Source organism: Phyllostomus hastatus, unplaced genomic scaffold, assembly GCF_019186645.2.
Source record: "Phyllostomus hastatus isolate PE091 unplaced genomic scaffold, TTU_PhHast_1.1 phas_scaffold_78, whole genome shotgun sequence".
Lineage (NCBI taxonomy): Eukaryota > Metazoa > Chordata > Mammalia > Chiroptera > Phyllostomidae > Phyllostomus > Phyllostomus hastatus.
In genome coordinates this window covers 68,804,436-68,828,612 of record NW_025334041.1, presented here as the reverse complement: position 1 = coordinate 68,828,612, position 24,177 = coordinate 68,804,436, and the positions used below count along the sequence as shown (strand labels likewise).

Here is a 24,177-nt window from a genome sequence, read left to right as displayed (position 1 = left end):
AGTGTCCCAGGTGTGACATATCAGTGACTTTCTTGGGTGATGGGACAAAGGAGCATTGATGATGAGAGCTGGGCTTTCATGAGTCCTGACTACCCTCCTTCCTAACAGTCCCATCCTTTCAACCCAGATGTCTCATACGCACAACGTGGCACTCACCACTTGTCACACCTCAGTCTGTAGTGTGGTCCCCATTCTCTCCTATGAGGTGGCCCAAGGAAGTTCTAGTTCACTATCCACATTCCAAATTGGAGCAGACCTGCCCAGTGCATTTCTGATCAGCTACACAGAGAATGAGAAGCTTCTACACCTCGTTTCTTTGGCTCAAAGACTTTCTAATTGAGCACAGGCCCCTTTATTCTGTAGAAAAAAGAACAGGATCCTCAGGCTTGTACCTGGGGAGTTTCCAGGGAGGTGAAGCTCTCCTGGGGAGAATGGGACGCCCAGTGCAGTGGCCAAGCACATACAGCTGTCACCTGAACTGCCATTTGGTGCTGCCTCTAGAGTCACTCTGAACCGAGGGTTCCTCAGAAAGAAAGCTGACATGATGGCATTCCTGGTACAAAAAACGCCCCACAAAAATACTGAACATAAAGGTACTTTATAAAGTGTCTCAAAGGTTTATCACCTTCCACCGTGGACATATTCGTTGGGTGGGTTTTACTCCCCCTGATGGGCAGAACCTCCATGATGACTTAGAAACATGCCAGGAGATGGGTGCTCAGACAGCCCGTGAAAAATTCCAAAAGTTCTCAAGATCCATCCAGAGGTCAGCAGGGCGTCTTCATTTCGTGGTCTCTCAGACCACAGCCCCCACTTCCCACCCCACCATGCCCGTCCCCCAAAGCAGGAAATAACCCAAGAAAGACAGCTGTCATTTGAGGTTATAGGTAGCTGGCCCCCAATCTTGACATGAAGGTCTATGGGACAGTAAACATAACACCCACAAGAAACAGAGTTGGTTTTTTTTTTTTTTTTGGTTTGTTTTCTTTTTTCCACCACGGACAGCATGCCTGCATTCTAAAAAGTTATGCTGGAAGGTGGGCTGATCAATTAACACCGTCTGGGTGTTCAGCTACAGTTCTTCCTCCTCTGCTTTATGAAGACTTCCATCGGATTAAAGAAAACACGGCATGGACCACGTACAGCAGAGTAGCTACGTAGGAAAACACCTGAAACCAAGATAAAGGACGATTAACAGCATACACGGGGACAGGGCAAGGCACAGACAGGCTGGATGCTTCATGGTGCCCATTCAGGATGATAGCCCTGCCGCGTGTGGCCAGCTGCCACTGCTTCCCACCACCCACATTACACCTTTCCTCACGGAGCCCAGCTGTGGCTCCTGATGCTATTGGCACAGAGCTCCAGCTGACTGGACAATCCGCTGAACGTGGTGTGCAAGGCCAACTTTCTACTTTCTCACGTGATCAAGCAGGTGCCACCCAACTGGAAATGCTCATCTCAGAAGCAGAAAAGTATCAACCACTCTCCATGGAACACTTCCCTCCTCCACACCAGTAAGGCCAGAGTGCACCAGGTGTGACCCCAGCAGCCTCTGCTAAAAGAATAGATCCATGCGGGTCTGTTGGCTCTGGTCAAGGTCTCAATGCTGCCTGGACATCCACAGACCCCATCAGAATTTTATTCTATGACTCTTCATACCATAGGCCTGGGTAAGGGGGCCAGGATCACAGGAAGTGAGGGGCAGGGACAGAGAGGAGGGACTTTGAGGTTTTGCACAAAAGGAGGTAGCTTACTGAGAAAGCAGCTGGGAAGATCCGGCCAGCTGCGTTGGCACTGGGAACGAAGGAAGGCCCTGGAAGTGTGGTAACTGGTCACTTGTTGGCTGTCACAGCCCTGACTTGCTGTGTTCACTGGGCACCATTTACTCCTATCACTGTATGCTGGTGGCTGGCCTCCCTAAAGGGAGGCTCCCTGCCTCCAAGTCAACTATCTGCACCTGCTTTGTGGCCTTAGGCTCAGGGTCAAGAGTTTCCAAGCCAGGCACAGTATTTAGGGTGGACACGCTTCCACGAGTTTGGAAAATGCCCATAAACAGCGGTGGCACCGTGCTGCTCTGTCCCCTACTCCACACATGGGCAAGCCCTTCAGCCCCGTTGGTCAGAGGCAATGAGTAAGCTGAGTTACTTAATAACAAATGTAAGAGAACTCATCCGGGGACTCTTAAGCACCCAATCTGTGAGGAACAGTCACACAGGTGTGAGCAGCCCCCTAGAAACAATTCCCCCTCATCGGCAGGGAGCAGTTCATGTTCTGGGCAATTCTGGACGCATGAGAATCCCCAGCAGAAGCACCTTAGAAATCCTGTTGGGAACAGGAAACAGATGTGTTTCCCAAGTGAGACCAAGAAATGACACTTTGGGGACACTGAGAGCCAGGGACATGAAGTGACATTCTTAAGCTTTCAGAAACCCCTCTCCCTAAACAGCGGCCATTAGCGCTGACCACAGACCCAGAAACCCCCAGATTTCTGCAGAAATTTCCTGCTGCCTCAGTCAACTCCACCAATCCCAGGACCCCAAAGGTCAGGGCTATGGGAGAAGGGATATGAGATGCCACCCCACACCCAGACTGGCCACCTTCTGACTGTTTGAAGGGCAGGTTCCACTTGGTTAGGGTCTGGGGCTAAATCCCGAGTAATGACTCCTGCGCCACACACGCATAGCGCTAATACTGCCAGCAGAAGAGTGTAACTTTATGTGGAAATGGGCTCGTGTTTCTGTGGGGTTTCGGCCCAGTGTGTCTGCCTGCGGAGGACACTTTCATCCCAATTCTGGCACAGCTGACTTCGCCTGGGCACACTCATGATTCTCCAGCTTAACTAAAAAAATGTGGGGACGTGATCAGTCGTGGAAGGGACTAACACGTGTTGGTGTGGTCTTCCATGGGAAACTGTGCAGCAAAAACAATGCACACTGTACATCTCACCCAACCATGTTGGGGCACCTCATGAGCCTGAGGTTGAGAAAAAGAAGCCAGACATAGAAGAACACACACAGGACTCCATGTACATGGTCAAAAGCAGCTGGAAGTGAGCCAGGCAAATACAAGTTGGGTGGGGGTTATCCTCGGTGTAAGGGTGCGGAGACGGCGGAAGGACAAGAAGGGACTCTGGGAGCTATTCTGTTCTATTTCATGATCAGGATGCTGGTTATACAGAGGAGTTTATTTCATGAAAATTCATCAAGCTGTGCACTTGCATCCTGATCACTTTTCTAGATATAAGTTGCATCTTGTTAAAAAGTAAAGGAGAGCTGGAACCCAGTAGAGCCCAGTGGTTCTCAACTAGAGACCGATCCAGGGGGCAGGGACACAAATTCACACCATCTGGTTTGCTTCATCAAGTGCTGACCCACTAGACACATTCCATCTACGTTTTATGACCATTTTCCACAGTACTTTTATGGAAATGATTGTGAAATGCCTTGCTGATGCTTGCTTGAAGAGAAGCCTTCTGGGTAGGGATGGGGGAGGCTTGAGGCTCTCTAGATGAGGAGGAGACCACACAGGGTCATTTGAAGGATGACCAACCTCCCAAGGGAAGGAAGACTCACCAAGGTGCTGCCCGGTTGTGCTACCACTTAACAACCAGCCTCCTTGGGAAATGAGCTGATATGGGAGCCGTTCCATACTGTGGGACGCTGAGGGGTACCAGGGACCTTGAGGTGGCCAGGTTTATGAAACTGGGGAGTATGCTGGGAGCTTAAGGGGAGCATGTGGCTTCCCCAGGTTGGGGAATGGGCCCATAGGGACCAGTGGACAAAACTTTGAGGAACTTTCCTCCAGACCCTTGGCTCTCACCAATCCCCTGCCCAGGGCCCAACACCATCCATCCCTGTGGGTTTCCTCTCAGGCTCTACTCCACCCTTTCTCGATGCGGGAACAGCAGGACTTTGGTGTCTGGAGCAGGCTATCATCATATTTGCATAATTGATAGGTCAACCTCTAGAAATCTAAAGAGTGCCATTTCTGAAACATTTTTCTTATTTTTTAAACAAGTTATTTTTTAAACAAGTTATTTTTTAAACACAGTTAGAAATCCATTGACATTGGGCATTAGTGCCCCAGTACTGGCCCACGCACATGCGACTCTGTGAAAAGCTTTGTGAAACAATCTATTCTCGAACTCCCTGTCATTCTGATCCTTTTCATTAAAAAGAAATTTCAGGTCCTGACCTTGCAGGCCACCAATGGGTCTGGCTCTGCCATTGGAGAGTGTCATCTTTACAGCTCAGAGACCTGGCCCCTGTCACACACAAGTTGGCACCGCCACTTGTTCTCCTGATTGGCAGAGTAAGGTGCAATCCCCTGTCGCACCTGCTGCTCACTGGAAGGCCTCAAAAGAAATCGTTCACTACCTCTGCATTCCTCAAGGGAGCTGGACAGGAAATACATCCTCTTTACAGATGAGCAAGCCAAGGCTGAGAGTACAAGGGACCCACCCACACAAGGAATCAGTGGAGATGTGACTCTGGTCCCTTCTCCTCCCACAGGTCCTCAACTGTCAGGCAGTAGACGGTGTCATGGCATCTGAAGCAGCAGACACTCACAGCTGTGGGTCTGGACCAGGGCCTGGCGAGACACTGGCCACTTGATTTCCCATCCTAGTCTCAGTGCTCTCCAGCCCTGATTATGCCTTGATGGCAGATGGACCACTCAGTGAGAGCCAGGAGGCCAAGTGACCAGGTTCACTGCTCCAACCCGGTGCTGAGTGTGGGCGACAGAGCATCTGGCCTGGACACCAGGCCCCGCATTCATGTGATGTTGGAGCAAACTGTGCATGTTCTCGGTGCCCTGGCTCTCCCTCTGTGAAATGGGTGTAAGAACAGTGCCTACATCCTAGGGTTGCTGTGAGGGTTAAATGAGATTGTTCACGGAGCTCAGACAGTCCCGACACCCAGTGGTCATGCCTCCTCATACACTTGTCCTACACAAAGCCCCCCAGGCACAGACCCCTGGGCCAGCCCAGGCCTGAGCAGCATGACACTGGCTGATGGCTGGGGAGTCTTGGGCACCTCACTTCTCTTTTCTGGGGCTTTACTTCTTCATAAATGGGGGGAAGATTTACTTCATTCAAAAGTTAGTGAACTAGAAAAATAGAAAGAAGGCCTGGGTGTCCTTCAGCTGAGACCCTGTTGGTGGGGGTTGGGAGGTGGGAACATGGATGGGTGATGGGGACTCACCACAGCGGAGATGTTTTCATGGTAGTACTTGTACATGAAGCCATCGTGCATTATGATGGTGGCCAGAGCTTCCAGGACGGAGGCGCTGAGGTAAAACAGGGCGGCGGTGCAGTGGTAAGCTGCATCCTGTAGGGTCAGAAAGGGCATCAGAGAGATGGAGGCCCAGACGCAGCCATGAGGGCAGCTGTGGTCCAGCAGAGCCTGTCCACACCCCACCCCCACCTGGCATGGTTTCGGCCCCTCCGTCCCCCTTTGTCCACCCGTCACCACAGCTGCCAGTCCCTTCCTCACAGAGAATCTAATCAGCACTTCCCAGCAGTTTTTTTTTTCCTCACTGGTTTGGACATCAGAGGAAAGACTTTGATGAAGAAGAGATGCTGCTTTCCCTTGAGGTGGAATCAAGAAAAAGTTGGGCAGGAAGAACAGCTTAGGATTTAACAGGTAAAAATTGGTTCTGGACCTGCGAAGGGTCACACATGGTCACAGTCCCAGTTAGGATGTGACCTTGGTAGCCAGTGTAGGGCAAGAGAGGCCCACACCATTTCTACTGTTTTATTGTTCAATTTTTTTTTTTGGCGCGGGGGGGGGGGGGAGGGCAGCCCAGTTATGTTTAAAAGCAGATAAGGAGTTTTGAGAAGTTGTAATTTGAAAGTGATTTCAAAGTTTCAGGAGGAGGCTTTTTTAGGGAGAGGGCCCAGCCACACCTGCCCTCCGTTCCAGACCATATAATGGCAGGTGTCCCATGTGTAAGTTTTACCCTCTGCATGGGTCCCAGGCAGAGCGTATGCAGATAGAGACCAAAGGTCAGCCCTTGACCCCTCCAAGTCCCTCTCCAGTGAGCCTGCTTTAGAAGTCATGCCTGGGAGCTGAGCAGTAAGCACGGCCCCCACTGGGCAGCCAAGGCCAACACCCAGGACAAGATGGAAACCAGTCTTCCTGGAGGAAGGGAGGTGCCACTACAGGCACCTGGCAGGTGCAGGCAGTATGGGCAGGGGGTTGGGCTGCTGGTTATCTGTGAAGAGGGCAGTCATGCAAGAGAAAACAGAGTGGGCCCAGCAAGAGTCAGGCAGTAACCATCAGCCTGTGCCTCCTCGTGGCCTCCAGGGCACAGGGAGCCCTGGGTGCTTGGATAGCTCGGAGCTGAAGGCCTGGCCAGCTTGCTCTTGGAACATGGGTGGGAGACATCTACAGGGCAGCCTCGCCTGGCATGGGAAAAGGCAGCCTCCTGGGGAAGAGGGCCCAACACTGCCCACCCCCTCGGACATCTCAAGTTGGGACTCACCAGGGTGATCCAGGAAGCCTCCCCGCCGTGGGCACCCATCATGTACAGGACGAGCAGGGTAGTGGTGGCCACGAAGCAGAACACAGACACAAACATCACCCATCCCTGCATCAACGGCAAGGGCACCAGCGAGGAGGCAATCAGGATCCACACCAGGCCTCCGAAGACCTGCAGAGGAAGTGCAGTGAGCGGTGAGCAGGAGGCCAGGAAGGGCAGACCCAGAGGTCACACTGGGCGAAGACGGAAGGAAGGCGGAGCACAGTGGCGAGCATTTTCTCACCAGAAATGACTCTCATCCCCTCGAGGCTCCAGCCTGGGCCTCTCATCCCGGTCTGTCTGACCCCAGCTTGCTTGTCTTTTCCTTTTTTAAAAAATACCTAACACTATTAAGTTTTTTTTATTTAACAAATGCTTATATCACATTTATATATCAGGCGCTGTCCTAAATACTTTAAAAACACTACGTTTTTGCTGTGTACAATGCACACTGATGTTTTTGTGTGCATTGTACATGGGATTATTGCACCCATTACTATACTTATGGTATGTAATCATTGTACCATGTATAATGTGCATCCTTCTTTTTCCCTCAAAAAATTAGGCAAAAATTGTGCATTATACATGGCAAAATATGGTAACTCAGTGAATCCTCACAACAACCCCATGAGTGAAGAACTGACCCATTTGTCAGATGGGGAAACTGAGGTTCATGGAAGTTAGGTTTTTCATCATCCCAAGAAAAGACTTAACATCATCCATCTAGATTATCACTAGAAGGGTTGTTCTTTATTCTGAGGTTATATGCTTCCTAGTGTTTCGATATTAAAATATCCTTTCTTTTATGAAATGGTAGTAACCAGAAAAATAAATTAGCCACATTATGTCATTAGCTTTTTGTTTTTTGAAATTTGACCCCTGAAACCTCCAAGTCCAGGAGGTGCTCTGATGACGGGAGTCCGGGCTGGAGTGGAGAGGGCCCCGGCCAGCCCGGGATCCCCAGGTAGCCTAGGACACTCATGAAAGAAGCAGCTCCTGTAGTTACCCAGAAGATGTCCCCATCGATGTCCACAGGGCCAGTGAGCCCCATGTTTTCAAAGAGGAGCATGAGGACATATGTGGTGGTCGGTGATGCCCCTCAATGCCACTTCTCCAAGCATGTGCAAACCCATACTGGCCTTTTGTGTATACCCTTCCCTCTCCTTGTCCCCCTTCATCACAGTGAAATCAGCTCAGCCTCACCCACCGCCCCCATCCAGAGAAGAACTCTACTTGGAGCTGGATATGTGTGGACATGGCTTTGTGGTTAAAGGTTCCAAGGAACTGTGGTGTGTGGCCCTGTCTCCCTGAACATCTGAGGGCTGAGAAAGGGCTGTTGCTCCCAAGCCCTATGTGCCCTGTGGTGTGAACTCATGTGGTACATGCTGCCCACCTGCTGTGTAAGAGAGCCCACTGTCCTCACAGGTGTTCTCAGCCACTTAGCTGAGAAGGATCAGAAGAGAATCACATTCGTATCGAAAAATCAGTGCAGTGAAGAATCTGGACTTATCAAAACAAGGCTGGACCTAATGAGCCTCTCTGCACAGAAAACTTTCTTACTGATGAATTGGAGGTTGCCTGTAGCCCTGTGATAGAGCTAGTAGGACTCACTTTATATTTTATAATAACGGGAGAAAATCAATGAACTACAAACCCTTAGACAGCCATAGAATAAGATGTGTGTGCAGATTTCACTCATGGTGGCCTTTAGGATCCAACAGATCACTTAGCCTTTTCCATAATGGGCACTAACAAAGGGACGTAAGTGCGCCAATGGCCAAGTAGGACGTGGATTTTAGGAGGCAAGAGAGTGTGGCATGGAGAAGAGGGAGGGTCACACCTGCCTGGCTGGTTGGCAGAGACAGGGTCTAGGACACTCCTCTCCTAAGCATCCTCTGCCTGGTCACCTGGTGATGATGCAAGGAGGACCTAAGTCAGTTTCCCTGTCACGTGATCTAGAAAGCCTTGCACTTCTCTTTTCCTGCACTAAGCCCCAAACAGGTATAATCGGTTACAATATGGAACTCTGCCTGACCAGATGATGGAGGCGATGAGGTCCCCTTTGCTCAGGGCTAACTCCTGGGTGTGGATCACATGTCCAGCCGTGCATCAGGGTCTGAGTCAGTTAACTGGCCTCAGGGTCCTATTACATGGGTGTGGTTAAACTAGAGCCACCTGTGTACCAATCCCAAAGGAACAGCTTGGGGTGCCTATGGAGGGGAGTGCACCCGGGACAGAACCTGTACAGGACCCAGTGGGCTGCAGGTGTTTATACGTGGTTGATGGACATGGCCTTGAGGAACACTTAATGCCCATCAGGAAAATCATTCTCTTTTTCACTCTCTGGTTATTCTACGGCAAAGAGATGGGTTCTGGGTGGAGCCAGGTATCTGGAGCTCCCCTAGATGCGTGGCCAGAGGGGATCTGGGTTAACAGTTTTTTTTAAATTTTTAACACAGTGATATAGTTATTTGGGGGGGGAAGTAACGGTAAAATACATATTACAGGTAAATTGATGCACAGGTGGTGCCTGGAAATGGCAAAATTTGAGAAGGTGGCTCTTAGATCCTGGTCCGCAGACCACTTAACTTTCATCTGGATTCTTCCCTTGGTTGCTGAGTCAGGAATCAAAGCCCAGGAAAATCAGGTAAATTCGGAGTGCAGTCACTGCACTGGGTGCTTGCCATGGAATCCTGAGCACGCACGTGCTGAATGTGGCCACAGCTGGTGCGCTCGGGCATTCAGTGGCAGAGTGGAGTGCCAAGGCTAACCCGGACCTCCCGATTCACTTCAGGTGTGTTTTTACCCGGTGAAGACTATGCTTCAGCTCCTTAGAAAACATCTCACTCTCTCTCTCTTCCCTCCTCACTCCCTGCCTCCCTGGTCTCTCTTTCTTAGACTCCTGGATTCTATGGTAAGAACCCATCCTGCCTCTGGGTGTAGCTTGCCTTGCAAAGGTCCTTTAGAAAATCATACTGACTTTCCTTTCTTTTCATGGGTTATCTATCACAGTAGGCTTCACAGAGATGGTGGGGAGAAATTCTTTTTTTTAAAACAACTTTAATGAGGTAAAATTCACATGCCATACAATCACCGGTGTAAAGTGGACAATTTGATGGTTTTTAGTATATTCGCGGAGCTGTGCAAACATCACCTCCAGTCCAATTTAGGATGCTTTCATCGCCTCAGAAGAAACCCTGTGCCCTTCAGCTCTCGCCCCCTCCACGCCTCCCATCCCTACTTGGCAACTCAGCAACTTTCTGTCTCCACAGAGGGTGCTCCTCTTCTCAGCTCCCACACGAGCAGCATCCCATAATATGTGGACTTCGGTGACTGGCTCTTTTGCCTTTATCATAATGTCTTTTGAGGTGAGAAATCCTCTCTCAAGGGGACCTTTACAAAATACCTTCACATCACAACACACCCAAAGCCCATTCTAGCCCCCACCGTTTGGGGGACCCCGAGCGGCTGTGTCTCATCTCTCTGGGGCCTCCACGCTGGGAAGAGCTGGGGAATCACTGGTGCCCAGGGAGGTTCTTGTAGGACAGATGCCACCAGGCCCCACCTGTCCCAGAAATGTATTTCAAGTTACACATCAAGAGAAGGGAACATCAGCACAGGTGAAGTAATTAAGACCCCAGGGGTCTGCTCCCCGGAGACAGGGGCCTGCCCTTTCCCCTCACAGCCCTGCCCACCAGGTGCCCGTGGGAGAAAGGCAGGGTGGCTGCTTCCACAAGGAGGCACAGGGTCCACCTGGGAGGGGTGCCGAGTGGGGAGCAGAACAGCTGTGGACACAGGAGGCTGAGCTAAAGAGAGAACCTATTCCCAGCTACATGTGTATGAGCAGGGCCCCAGGCACAGACGCCACTCTTGGAGAATCTCAGGGAGCTATGGGTCAGGAGCCGTAACAGCTATGAGGGCTCCATTCCCCGGGGCACATGTGAGGTCTCACAGCACCCACATCACACAGCATTCGCACGTGAGTCCTGAGGCAGGCACCAGCACATCCGATGGCCGAGGCTTTAGCAAGCAGTCCACCCTCACGGCCTCAGATTCCTCGTCTGTAGCTGACAATCTGCAGCTGTCACCCCACATCACAAACTGGTGGAAACTATGGATGTGAATGTGAAGCTTCCACTATTCACAGCACCACCCAGCAACCGGGATAAGACACGCTCGCAGGAGACCCACAGCCCAGTGGAGACAGACACGGAGGCTACTAGTTACTCTTCAGGGCGATAACCAGCTCTGAGTGGGCTGGGGCAGGGCCCTAATCAAATCTTGAAGGGAGAGGTGGACTTTGTTGGTTAACTGGGTCAAAGCGCCAAGAAGTACCTTTCCAGGTGGAGGAAAGAGGGCAGGCTACCGCAGAGGGCGCTGAAGCAGCGGTGAGGGAGTCCGAGCCGGGAAGCTGTGCACGGAGCTCGAGGGGGAGGTGAGCCTCGGGACTGAACTGACTGGGCTAGTGGGGAGGCCTCCCAGGCCCACACAGTGCAGAGCTGGGATTCCGTGTGAATCTTGGTACCAAGCCAGGGCCTGCCCCCGCTCCACCCACGAAGTGTGCAGAACGCAAACAGAGAGCAAGGGCTGTACCCACACCTAGCTGATAAGGCATCTGGGCAAGGAGCAGTCACCCTGTCCCAGCTACAAGACCCCACTGGCCAAATATTTGTCAAAAGCAAGAGGGTAGGTGAGGGTTCAAACATTTCCCTTCGTAAAGAACACTCTAGGCGGTCCCAGCTTCCAGGAAGCAAATGCTCAGAGGCCATCATCCACCCCTGCCTGCACCAGGTCACCAGCCCCCATGACAGATGGTGCCGCTGCTAGGGTGGTCTCAGGCAAAGGGCTCTAAGTCCCCTGGGCTGAGCTCTCTTTCTGGGACCCAGATCCCCCAGCGGGAAGGGGCCCGTGGGGCCTGGGCTAACACTGCATGGCTCTCGGGTCTCACTCTGCGTTAGAATTACCCAAGACACCTTGAAAAATCCACCAGTGCCAAGGGTCTGACTCTACTGAAGAGAAGCAGTTACAGGACAAGAAACAGACACCCAGGTTCTTGTCAGAGGCCTTGGAACATGTTTCCACAGCAGCCCATGGAGGACGTTCTGGCCACTCCTGTCGGACGGAAGAAGGAGCAGCTCCTGTCTACAGCACCCAGCCCAGCCACCCAGTGACACCACGGACGTGGCTCCAGTTCCCGCCTGGGTTCTAGGTGCAAAGTTCCCTCTCCTTCCCTCCCCTTTCCTTAAGCTTCGATGCCTGTCTTACCTAGCATATGAGCTTGTCCTTGGATGTCCTCCGGAAGCAGGGACACCACCTATGAATGGGGGCTGAGCTGGTGGTCTGGGCCCTACCTATGCTAGCATTTCAGGACTGGAAACCTGTCTTTAATTCAGGCCAATTTGGATGCTGAGCATAGCCAAGGTTCTCTAAGAATCAAAGGTAAACCAAAGATAATATACGAAACTAGATTAAGAAAATCCCCAAAGACCCAAAAAGTTCCTATGTATGGTCTATCTGATCGAATGATTTATTTCTGTGGAAAAATTTCCTCAGGAGATAGAATGGCGGGGGGAGCTCTTGTGTAAACTCAGAGAAGGTTCTTCCTTTTTCCATCTGAATTAATCCATGGGAGGCAGGCGAGGGTGGTTCAGAGTGTAGACTTCAGAAGAATTGGAATCCTAGCTCAGCCTTGCTAGCTGGGTGGCCTGTTGTCCCTGGGCAAGTTACTTAACTTCTCTGTTCCCTGTCTGAACAACAGTGATTACGGTAGAGCCCACCCCAGGGGTGTGCAGTGAAATGGGATGATGTCTGCAGAACACCTGGCACACGCTATAGTCACAAGTATCGTGTGATGAGGTCACAAACTGTAACCATGTGAAAATCCCAGGAGGTCTAGGACCTTCACATGCACAGGTATCCACTCCAAACCTTGTTGGGTCCCAAAATTTAAAAATACCTTCAAGCCCACTGGGTGGCTCATTTGGTTGGAGCATCATACCATACACCAAAAGGTTGTGGGTTCAGTCCCTGGTCAGGGCATGTGCCTGGGTTGCAGGCTCAATCCCCCATCCGGGTGCACACAGGAGGCAACTGATCAACGTTTCTCTGTCACATCGGTGTTTCCCCCCCCCCCCTCTCTCTCTCCCTTCCTCTCTCTCTAAAATCAATAAACATATCCTTGGATGAGGATTAAAAAAATCTTCAAAAACATCAAAAAGAGAAAAACCTATGATTTCCCAGAAATCAAAAGTGTAGAAAAATGTGTCTCGCTTTGTGAAATACACATAAAGGACATCCAAGTATGAGAAATCCTTTCTACAAACAATGAGCCTCGGTTACAAAGGGGGAAAGGAATCTTGGGCACATTCTTGAGACTCGCAAGGCGGTGCCCTGCCTGCGCAGTGCTGCAGGGGCCTGGCGCCCACAATGGCCCACTGTCCCTGCCACCGGGCTCTCACAACTGAGCTCAGTGTGGACGAATTGCCCGCATTCTCTGGATGTTTTTCTGGGGCTCCACTGTACTCTCCCAGGGTCTCCACCAGCAGACACTCTTCCAATAACATGTATGTGAAGATGTGAACCAAAGAGGACCCCCCATGCGGTGGCATGGCCCCTACAGCTCTGAGCATCTGGGGTCATGATGATGCATCTGAGCAGAAGTTTGTGCCCTGAACTCATGAGAAGTAAAAGAAATAGGCCACAGAACACAGTACTAAGCTCTCCTGCCACTTTGGTCAGATTTCCCCGGGAAGGAAAAGAAAAGATGGCCACAGCAGATGGGACGTGCCCCCACGGCCATGAGCACCAAGCCCCAGGGCCACCAGGGACAGCAGCCCCAACCCATGCTGCTGGAAACATTCTACACCAACCGAACCATCTCGAACTCAGGGACAAGTGCAATGTCAGGAGGGCGCAGTGAGCGGGTGACTGGTGGTCCAGGGGGTAGGAGGATGCACAGGGAGGGAGATCAGAGGGGAAGACCCAACACCTCAAACCCTGAAGCCATCCTCACGGTCCCTTGGCTCTTCTCTTCAGAAAGTGAGGCTGAGAGAAAGGCTGGGGGACTCTCCTGCTCTGAGGGGCAAAGATGGCAGGAAGCAGACACAGAGGGGCTCATGCCGGCTTCTCTGGTTCTTGCATGAGTCCCACCTCCCTTGTGGAGAAACTCAGCTCTCAGCAAGTCCACAAAGACACATCCTTCACTTGCTCACTCACTCACCCACTCATTCATTCATTTGTCCATTCATGCATCTAATAGATGCTAGGAGTGACCAGGAGTAAAGGTCAGCAATGAGGGCAGGTGCACCCAGGAGACAGACTTACCCAAAGGCACATACCACCAAACAGAGCCCATTTTTTCTTTCCTGTCCCCACTCTTTAGTGTTGCCACCAGGCCCACTGGGGCAGTTCTAGGTGGACCAAGGGCAGAGCCCTGGTGAGAGTATCCGGGCCCCAGGGAGGGCGACCAGCTAACTACCTCTGCCCAGCACAGAGCCCAGAAATTTGCACAGGATCTCCTACTCTGACTCCATGGGGAGGTGGCTGGGGCAGGTCAGAAGATTGTGTGGGGGACCCCTCATCACTCAGCCAGCTGAAAAGGCAGCTTATTAGGAATCTGACCTCTGAGGCTCTCCCAAGGTATACACTGGGAGTGGTGCTGAGGACCTTGACTCAGTTTGCCTATTGCAGTTGCTCTGCCCTCTTGGTTCCTTTATCACCAGGTTCCTTCCTCCCAGAGGGACCCATCACGTCCCTCCCAAGGGGTCTTAGATTGTGTCCCTTTATCTAATCTGAAGGCAAGACCAGGACCCTGGGAGGTGGGGGCTGGATTCTGTTTGCAAAGTAGGGAATAGAGATGTGGGCTTTAAAGAAATGGGGGTGAGTGCACATGCACAGCTGGTGTCACCAGGGTAAGTGTGACCTGAGAGGGCCCTGCTCAGGCCAATCCCCTACTTCCCTCAAGTGGCAGGGGAGTCTTCTGTTCCCCCATACCCATCACACCTCCGCCCCACTGCACAGGCCAGGAGCAGGATGACGGATCACGGCTGAGTGCAACCTTCCTCACCAGGCAGAGGACAGCCACCAGGTCCCAAATGAATGGGAACTCCTCTCAGATCCACAAAGCGAGGGGCTTTCCTCAGGCATCCGTCCTCAGTCGGATGGAAAAATTTTCCTGCTACTCCTATACCTACTTGGCTTTACCCAGCGGCATAAACAGGAATAGGAAGTTCTGTGAAAAATAAGGGTAAGCCAGAATGCACTTGGGACATGTTGGACAAGGTGGGAGTGGCTTCCGTGCAAAAACAAAACAAAGGCAAGAATGGGAGTCACCGAGTCGGTTAGCGGTGTGAGCAAACAACATAGGTGTGTACCTGCAAACCGCCCCAACAGGGCCCCTTGCTTCTCTCAAGGGTCCTGGGGCTCTCCTGGGTAGAGATTGTCAGTTTCATCTAAGACTCACCCTGTGATTCACAGCCAGCTGGGAGACGAGATGCTAGCCCTTGTCCCTCCAGTGCACGCTGACAACTGTTGTGCAGCACACGGTCTGTGCTGCACGTGGACCAACCCGTGGTCCAGGCAGGAGACAGACCACAGCTGGGCATGCGGTTCAAGTGCTGAGTGCTAGGAAGGGGTGCTCTCAGGGGTGGCTTCCAGGCAGAGGTGTTAGGTAAGCCCAGGCCTGAAGAACAGAGGAAGGACTTAGTCCCACCATGCCATTTGCATCATAGGAGCGCTGTGGATGGAGAGAGGTGATGACTATGCGGCTGGTTCTGGAAAGGACCCTGAGGCCCAAAGCTGGTGGATTCCTCCCTGCCAGGTGCCTCAGTCCAACTGTGCCTGGCTTAGCAGCAAGCAGTGCAGGGCAGGGTGGAGGCTGGGGAAAGGTGGGGCGCGCTTCCTTGCCAGGGCATGTTTTCCCCTCCTTGAACCGATGGCCTTCCGGATGGTGATGCACTGATACCATCATTGACAAATCATTCTTGAAAGGTTTAATCCTGGGCCCTCTGGTAATTGGTTCCTTTGCCTTCAGGGAGATACAGCAATTTTCATCACACTCAGAATTCACAAAGCTCTCCGCACCCATCCTGGTACCAGGCTGGCAGGAAAGAAGTCAGGAAGGACCCCACCCCCAAGGCAGAGGCAGGACAGGACAGCTGAGGCCTAGCTTCCCCCTTGCTACCCCATCTGCCTGGCCAGGGGCAGCTCCCAGATGAGGAGCCACTGGGAAGGCCCCACAGAGGGTGGTGTCCGCAGTACTGGTGATTCTGGGGACAAGTCAAGTGTGGCCTCCAAGCCCCACACAATCCCAAATCCCACTCACCCTCTACCTTGCACACTCTGCTCAAGAAGGGCATCCAAGGCAAAAAGCGGGTGTGTGATTATCCTCCGGCCCCCTTCCACATTCACTGGCCACGTGACCTTGGAGCAGGTGTTTGAGTTTTTGTGTATTAATAATAATTGACCCTAAGAGCAATTAAGCAGTAAGTTCTGGGCATCATGTTATTGTGAGAGCTGTGTGTCTGTCACACTGGCTTACTTCTCACAGCGATCCTAGAGGTGGGTGCTATTATAGCCCCACTTCATGGCTCTGAGGGCTGACTGTGGAGCCCAGGTCAGGCTCTGTGCCTGTGACAGTTCCCCAAGGTGACCGACAGGCAGTCCACCCGAAATCCCCCAGAGGAACAGTAACACGGAGGGAGAGCAGAGGAGCCCGTTCGCCTTCATCCTGCTCCCACCACCCGGGTCTAGGCGAGGAGACCGCAGAGGAGGTGGCCGGATGGGGGCTCCCCTTCCCCACCCCTCCACTGCTCCACCGGCCCTGCTCTTTTAGAGGAAAAGAATAGCAAGGTTTGTGTTTAAGCCAGAAGAGCAGAACTCAAGGACATCATCCCCTCTTCTGCAGGCACAGGTTGCAGCCCTCATCCCCGGCTCCATCAACACAACCCTTGTCACGACCTGTACCCCACCCCACACCACTAACAGGTGTGGGGGTGCGGCTTATCCTCTATCCTTCCCCGTTTGCTCTTTTCCTGGAGTGTCCCCCACCAAGCTTGTACCCTTGGCCCTCTAAGGGCCTGTGAAGTTGGAGCCAGGAGTTTCTGGGGCCCTCCTCCCCTCTTCCTCCTCGGCTTCCCTACCCCTCCCCTCCCACCCAGCTGCACTCTAACAAGAATCAGGCTCTAGGGTGAAATTTCAGGTCTGCTGGCCCTGGGCCATCCTCTCCACACGGCTGTGGGTATCAGTGTGCAATGGCTGGTGACAGGCTGTTCTTTTAGTTCCTACATATTTTTCTCAGGCCCTGGGGCCTTGGTGCATTAAAATGATTCAACACAGAGGTTGTTTTGCCCTAAGGTGGGCAGAACATAGGCTATGAGTGAGGTGGGGGTGGTAGAGAGCCCGGGGCTAGGGGTGATGGAGAATCCATGCCTGCACATCACCCTGGTGCCCAGCAGGAGCTACCAGGAGCCAAGTCCTTCCATCCACCCAAATGTAGAAGGCAAGTCAGGTCCATGATGCAGAGAAAACCAGGACCCCGCTCAGTGCTCCCGGGAACAATTGCAACCTACAAGGAGTCAGTCAGCCTACACGTGTCTGGCTCAGGGACAGGAGTGCCACTCACCCACTGTCCTCACATCCATCAGCACCTGAAGAGAACACCAGCTGGAGTATCTTATCAGGCCTGCTTCAGGTGGCCTTTGGTCCAAAACACTACTGAGAGGCTGGAGGAAGCCCCCGCTGGGCTTGTGTCCCATAGAAGCCCCAGGGCTCAGGTGCATCCAATAAGAGTCAGCCCCCATCCAGATCTGGACAAGGTGGCTCCATCCCACCTGAGACAAGCCTCAGGCAGCTCAGTCCCCACCCCCAGCCCTGCTCTCACAGACTGTGTCTGGAGCCCAGAGCAAAGCTAAGCCATTCCAAAGACAGCAGTACCACGTGCTCCCCACTCTTCACGGGCAGCACGCACGGTGGGTGTAGGTAAAAATAGTCAGTCTTTGCCCCTGGCCTGAGCTGCCCCTGCAGTGGCATTTGGTATCCTCTCCCTTTCCTGAAAGCACCCAGAGAGGGTGCCTCAGACCATTGCAAGCGTTGTGCTGTCTGCGTCAAGTGGGAGCAACCCATGGACCCTCTTCTCCAACACAGCTTGGTTGTGATGATGGGGCAGCCGTCCGGGGCTGAGCACTGAGCCCCGGTGCTCACCCTACCTCACAATTTCCAGAGAACAGCTCAAAGCCTGACTCTGGGTCAAAGCAGCCCTCTGGTTCTTGAAAAACTGGAAAAGTCACTTCTCAACTCTGAGAATGAATCCCTTAGAGCCCTCTACCTGGAATTCTTCCCTCCCTTTAGAGAGGAGGAAAGGAGAAACCCTAGGCAGTGCCCTTACCCCATTGTAAATGGGGACAGAGAGGGCCCCCTCCCCCTCAACACAAGACAAGGACAAGGACAGGAGTCCGTGGACACAGCCACAGAAGACCATTCTCAGTCACTGTCCTGCACTGGCTAGCAGGGCCAGCCCCCACACTCCAAAGGAGAGGTCCCTGGCTGGGGTGGCAGGAAAATTTCCCTGGGAGCAGAGCGGGTGCCTGCTCAGAACTGGCAAGAAGGTCAGGGCACCTGGCTCCCTGCCCCGACTCACTAAATACTTTCCCCACTATTCTTTGTTTACTTCAAGATTAACTTGAATTTATTGAATATGCAAAAACGGAAAGAAAAAGCTATAAAGAGGATGATCCAGCTATAGAACTGTGGGTGTGAGAGATGAAGGGGGAAAGGGTGGCACTAGCTGGCATCGCAGTGAGTCTGAACTGGTCATCAGAGGAAATACTGCCATGAGTTTACCCGCAGGCATTAAAGCTATTACGGGTCATCTCGACAAGAACGTACCATTCTACAGTGTCTCATCAGTTGAAGGTTAAAGCAAATTTTAAATGGGAGAGGTTAACAAATTCACATGAAAGTAAAGAAGAATCAGAACTTATTTCTCATGAAACTTAATATATGGTCATATATTCAAATGATGATACTGTATAAAATGTAGTATCTCCTAGTAGACTATACTTTCTGGAAGATCAAACTGTTTCTCATTCACCCCAGCATCCACCGTGTCTTGCAGAGTGCTACCAGCTTTCCCAGCTCCCCGTCAGCTCTCTTCAGCCCTCTTTAAATCTTGTCCTTTTGATTAAATTTTTGCTCAACTGCTGCTGCACACATAACAATTCTGCATTAATTTTTTCCAACCTGGCTATCCATTGCTGAAGAGAAACTTCAGGCTGAGATATCGGCCAGGCTGGGGCACCATTGGCCAGACGGTGGGCCTTGGGGAGTGGGGACAGGCAGGGAAGTGGTGTCTGGGCTCCCCTGTGTCCCCACTATTCTGTCCCCCCATAAAAACACTGAGAGGCAGGCTGGCCTACAGATGACCTTGGGGCCTGTGCAGCTCTTATCAAATGCAGATTCTTGAATCTGCCCTGGATCCAGTGTCTCAGACTCCCCAGTGTATTTTTTAACAAGCGGGCCCAGGAGATTGTGCGTTCCCCGATGGCTCTTAGCCGTCCCTTTATTCTCAGGCGGGAGAAGTGAGCCAGGCCTTGCCCGGGGCTGCCAGGTGGGCAGGGCCACCGGTCGTGGACCCTTGTGCTATAGACAAAAGTGCATCGTGGGTGTCTGAGGAAATGCAAACCCTGCACGCGATTTGCTGCCCCTGCAGGAAGTGCCACCCTAGAGAACAAGTTACCCGGCACACTGCCTCTCCTCTATGAGTCTCGGTTTCCTGTCAGCTCTGCGAAACTGGGTTTCTGTGACTATGCATCTCTCCTCTCCTAGGAGTTCAGATGCTGCCTTCTCAATGTCACCAGAACAGGGACCCCCTCCAGAAAACAACGGTATCATTGTGCCCCACCAGAACCCCAGTGCCCAATCCTGGCAGGTGAAAATCCAGGGCAGGTCCCAGGACTTGTCTGGTCACTATCAAATACAAAGAGGTCCCCAATTACTTTAGGTGACAGACCCACTCTCATTTTAGTAATGAGACTACTATGTCCAGTTAGCTGTGAACTGATCCCAAGTGGCTCCCTCCACTCCACCCCCACCCAGAAGTACAGCCTACAAAGCACTGCCTCTCCCCACATGCAAGCAGGGAAATGCAGCCCCAGATAGGTGGGTGGCACCCCCGGCATGCTCTTTTCAAAGAATGTTCTCTCTGGATCCCACCCATGCTTTCAGTGGCTCCACTTCTTATGTAGGCTGGGAGGAGGCTGTCGGTTAGTAATTTCATTACCTGTTTCCAGGACTTCCTTTACAACTTTTAAAAGTGTGTGTAGGGGAGGGTCTTTCCTGGCACTTTGTGAGAGGCTTCCTGTTAGGGTTCTGGCTAGAGCTGAGACAAAAACCTCCCCATGTTAGTACCCTGTTATGTGAATGGTGACTGGAGTGTTATGAAGAAGCCCTTGATAAAAGAGGGGGAGGAAAAAGAGACTGTGGCTTCAATAGGAAAAGTCCCCCATAAGGTGGGGATGGGGGTCACGACAGAGGCAGAGCCCTGGGGTGACTTGTTGGGGCAGGGGAGACGTTGAACATTCCCCCTAGGTCCACAGAGGGTGCACCTGTACCCCCAGGGCCTGCAACAGCAGCATGGCCCCTGTGGCTCTGGGGATGCTCACTGTGAGGACCCTGCAGACTTCAGAGGTCAGGAGCTCTGGGGTAAGGGTGCTGGGCCTGGGTGAGGCTGCCACGCCCTACCCTGAGCCACCTCCCATCCCTGCTCCCTGACTTGGAAGGACAGTGAGCTCCACCCTGGTTACTTACCCCTGGAAGCTGAGGTTTGGTGTCTGCACCTCCCAGGCTACTGGGAGGTCAGGCATGGGAACGTGAATTGTGGTTAATCAACAACTCACTGGACTGCATAGTTTATAAAAAAATAATCAAGCATTTCACACCCAATGGACAAGCAGAAAACTTTACCAAGTGTGGCAAGGATAAGGAACAATGGTGATTTCCATAGGGTGCTGGTAAGATTCAGGAAGGTCCTGGGTTAGCCCAAAGCTTATACAATTTGGGGACCTTCTTTATAAAAGAATACAAAATAGGCCAGGGTCTTAGAAGAGGCTGAGCAAGTGGGATTCCTGAGCCTCGTTAAGTTTCAGCAGCAGCCCAGGGAGTCTGCTCCTGGGGTGTGCACATCAGAACAACCTGGTGTGAACAGGTGTAAACCTCCGAGGACGGCGCACAGAAGGCGTGCTGCAGGAAGGCTTGTGCGGGCGGATACTGTGCATGAAGCGTGCAGACAGGTGGGGCAGGGCCGTGTGCAGCTCACTGCATTTAGCCTGAGGGGAGCCCTGGGGATGTGGGCAGCAGCACCTTGTAATAGCATATCCAGGGGGCTTCGATGCCATCTGAGAAGCTCTATTTCCTTAATACTAAAAGTAATAAGGCAAAATATTAAGATTTGACAAAGCCGAGTAATAATTACCTGGATGCCTATTAAAGCACAAGTGGGTATATATACTCTCCTATAATATTTGAAATATTTTTACAATTTTTAAAAATTGAAATGATATACAAACAGCATAAAATTAACAATTTTAAGCTAACCAATTCAACGACTTTTAATATATTGACAATGCTGGGCCACTGTCATGGCCATCGATCGCCAGACGCTCCCATTACTGAAAAAGCAAACCCGCCCCATTCAGCAGTTGCTCTCTGTTCTCCTCCCCTCAGCCCCTGGCCACCACCAGTGTGTGTTCCGTCTCCACACACTTACCTATTCTGGGCATTTTATGTGAATGGAACCAGACAATAGGTGACTTTTTCTGTCTGGCTTCCTCTACTTAGCATGGTGTTTTCAAGGTTTATCAACTTTATAGTATGTATTAGTACTTGATTCCTTTCGATGGCTGAAAAATACGTCATTGTTGGGTATATCACAATTCGTTTACTGCTCATCTTCGATGGACCTCTGGGCCATCTCTACCTGCTGGTCATTGTGAAGGTGCCATTGTAAACACATCTGTCCATGCACCTGGTCAAGCTCCTGCCTTCGGTTCCTTTGGTTACGAACCTAGGCGTGGAGCTGCTGGGTCATACAGTCATTTTACCTTCCCATCAGCGGCGAATGAGGATTCCGTTTTCTCCACACCCTGGGCAGTGGCACCTCACTGTGGTTTTGATACTGTTTTCCTTAATGATGTTGAGCGTCTTTACATGGGCTTGTTGGCCGTGTGCGTGTATTCTTTGGAGAAGTATCTGTTCCTGTCCTTTGCCCATTTTTAACTGGGTTGTTTATCTTTTTGTCGTGGAGTTGTAACAGTCCAAAATTTAAAAATCCCTCCCAGGGTGGCAGCACCTCCTCGGTCCTTTAATCCTCTACTTTCCCTGCGCATCAAGACACAGACAGCTTTGTATTTGCAGTCCTGCAGAGGAAAACTCACAGGACTGCGTCCACCTTCTTTTCGCAGCCCCCTGGGAGCCCACCCCAACCTAGAGAGGGAGAGAGAGAAGACAATGATGCAGCAGCCTCTCAGGGGAAGGACAGAGGGAGCAGGGGCTGAGGCAGAAGAGAAAAGATAACTTCCAAGGCAACTGAGAAGGAAGTGTTCTGGCAAGGAAAAATTACTTCTTCCGGAAGCCCTGTCGCAGGTCACATACAGCCCTGGAGGAGTAAGTTTCCACTAATCCCTGGCTCTGATTCTATTTCCCACACCCCGTTCTCTTCTTTCACTTGACGGCTTGATGGGGGTGGAGGGGTCCTCCTGTTCCCTCCTCTGAAGATCACCCTGCCTGATGGGCTGTTCCTACCCTCAGAGGCACTTCTTCCCCTAAGCTGCCATACCAACAAGAAGCAGACAACACCTGGAGGCTGTCCTTATGAAGCCAGGCGCTGGATACCAGGCACCACCTGTTGCCACCTGAGTCCTGAGTTCTTATGAAGGCAAGAGAAGGAGGGCGCACCAGAATCCTCTGCACGAAGTCCAACTAACACGCTCTCTTAAGGTTCTTGTTATAATGCTCCCCAAACAACTGCACAGGCAGAGTGAAGCACGTATTGGAGCAATTTAAGAGACACTAAGAAGAGCTTTTGTTGTTTAAAACTGTCTGCCCCATCACACCTCACCATTAGCCATCATCTCTTTTCGCCATGAAACTCTCCCTCTGTAAAAACAGTGCAGTGGCCTCTGAAGGAACTGCCATTCCAAATGAGCACTGCATGCTCGGATTTTCAGTGACCCAGCCTGAGGCAAGCACAGGCTGAGTGCTGAATAGAAGCATGGAATGAGCCATTTGGGGAAAGAATGTTCCAGCGGCACAAGCCCCTCCCCACTCCAGAGGCGGTGTGTGTCCCCATCCACACATCAAGGGGGCTGGGCTCAGGGGTGTCCAGGGCTTCTTCTACACGTCACTTCCTTGGTTCTGGCCTGCCCCAGGATTCCAACTCCCTCTGGATACCCCAGGTTTGGGCTCAACTCTCACGAGTTCAGTGAGCTGCTGCCACCAAATCCGCCACGGATGACAGAACCTGCTTCCCTTGCTGATCACCCTTGACCTCCATCAGGCCACTTTTCCCCCAGCCAGCTCTCTAGGCAGTCCCCTCTGAGGCAGGGGTGCAGGGAAGGAGGCCCTGTGGCTGTCACATACAAACACAGCTGGCCCCCTTCCAGGTAAGAGCAGGTGGCCACTGGGGAGCACCTTACCATCCTGCAGCCACTGGGGAAGGAGAGACCAATGGCAGGTGCAGAGGCCTTGACTGTTCAAGGTCAGCCCAGACACAGGTTCGCAGGTTCACAGATTCGCAGGTTCGCTCTGCCAGCACCCCACCCCCACCTCTCTCTCTCTCTCTCTCTCTCTCTCTCTCTCTCTCTCACACACACACACACACACACACACACACACACACAAAGGGCAGAATGACTGGTGGAGCAAACCATGGCCTGTTTTATTATTTCCATATCAAAGACTGTCTTAAATACATTCACTTGCCAGAAACTTTCAAAGGCCAGAAGAGAATGATCTGGATTCAGCTTCTTTAATGACACAAGCCCCACCTCGAAATCTCAACAGGTGAACTTAGATTTCTTTTCCAGACTTTAAAAAACGAAATCCTAACGTTCTAGAAAAAGCTGGGCACCTCTCTGCAGACATTGCTTTACAATAGGGGCTTCTTTTGCTTGGCCCATGCAAGCCCGTCCAGGGTGCAGCTTTGGAACCTGCGCGCAACTAAGCGACCTGGCCCGCTTCCAACATCTGACCCAGGCTGAGTATTTGGTTTTCCTTCTAAGTCTGCATTCCCCATTGTCGTTGGTCCAGAAGGGGCTGAACGACTGGAAGGGTGGAGGGGTCTGGGAGGCGGAGACCCTCCTCACCCTGGCACCCCTACTCCCCTGTGGCCGGACCAGTGCAGCTCGCGAATCTGGAGCGGACCGCCCATCCTTCCCACTCCCCAGCGCGGCCACGCGATCCACTCACAAACTCAAGGATGAAGAGCAGGTCAGGGAAGGTGGTGAAGACTGAGAGGCCGCTGGGCAGGGAGCTGCCTCCTGATGCTGCTGCAGGGGCCATGCCGGAGGGCTGCGTCGGCCTCGGGACTGGACGCGCGGCTCCGGCGATGACCGCTGGCTGGCTAGGCAGAGGCCAGTGGCCGGGCGCCCCCGAGCGCGCGGA

The 24,177-nt window shown here is 52.1% G+C and overlaps 1 protein-coding gene across 1 annotated transcript; it reads right to left on the bottom strand.

Moving 5' to 3' along the window:
• Positions 1 to 579: 579 nt before the first annotated feature.
• Positions 580 to 24,177, bottom strand: MAL (mal, T cell differentiation protein). Its single transcript, XM_045827593.1, has 4 exons — positions 23,983 to 24,177; positions 6,487 to 6,654; positions 5,205 to 5,330; positions 580 to 1,169 (listed from the first exon to the last, which is right to left on the bottom strand). Exons 1-4 carry the CDS (start codon positions 24,073 to 24,075, stop codon positions 1,095 to 1,097), a joined length of 462 nt encoding a protein of 153 aa, XP_045683549.1. The 5' UTR covers positions 24,076 to 24,177; the 3' UTR covers positions 580 to 1,094.

Coding starts and splice junctions, on each gene's coding strand:
- MAL (XM_045827593.1), bottom strand. CDS start 24,075: ATGGCCCCTGCAGCAGCATCAGGAGGCAGCTCCCTGCCCAGCGGCCTC. Junction 5,331..6,486: donor AGGCTTCCTGGATCACCCTG/GTGAGTCCCAAC, acceptor CTGACCCTACAG/GATGCAGCTTACCACTGCAC. Junction 1,170..5,204: donor ATGAAAACATCTCCGCTGTG/GTGAGTCCCCAT, acceptor TCTTGGTTTCAG/GTGTTTTCCTACGTAGCTAC.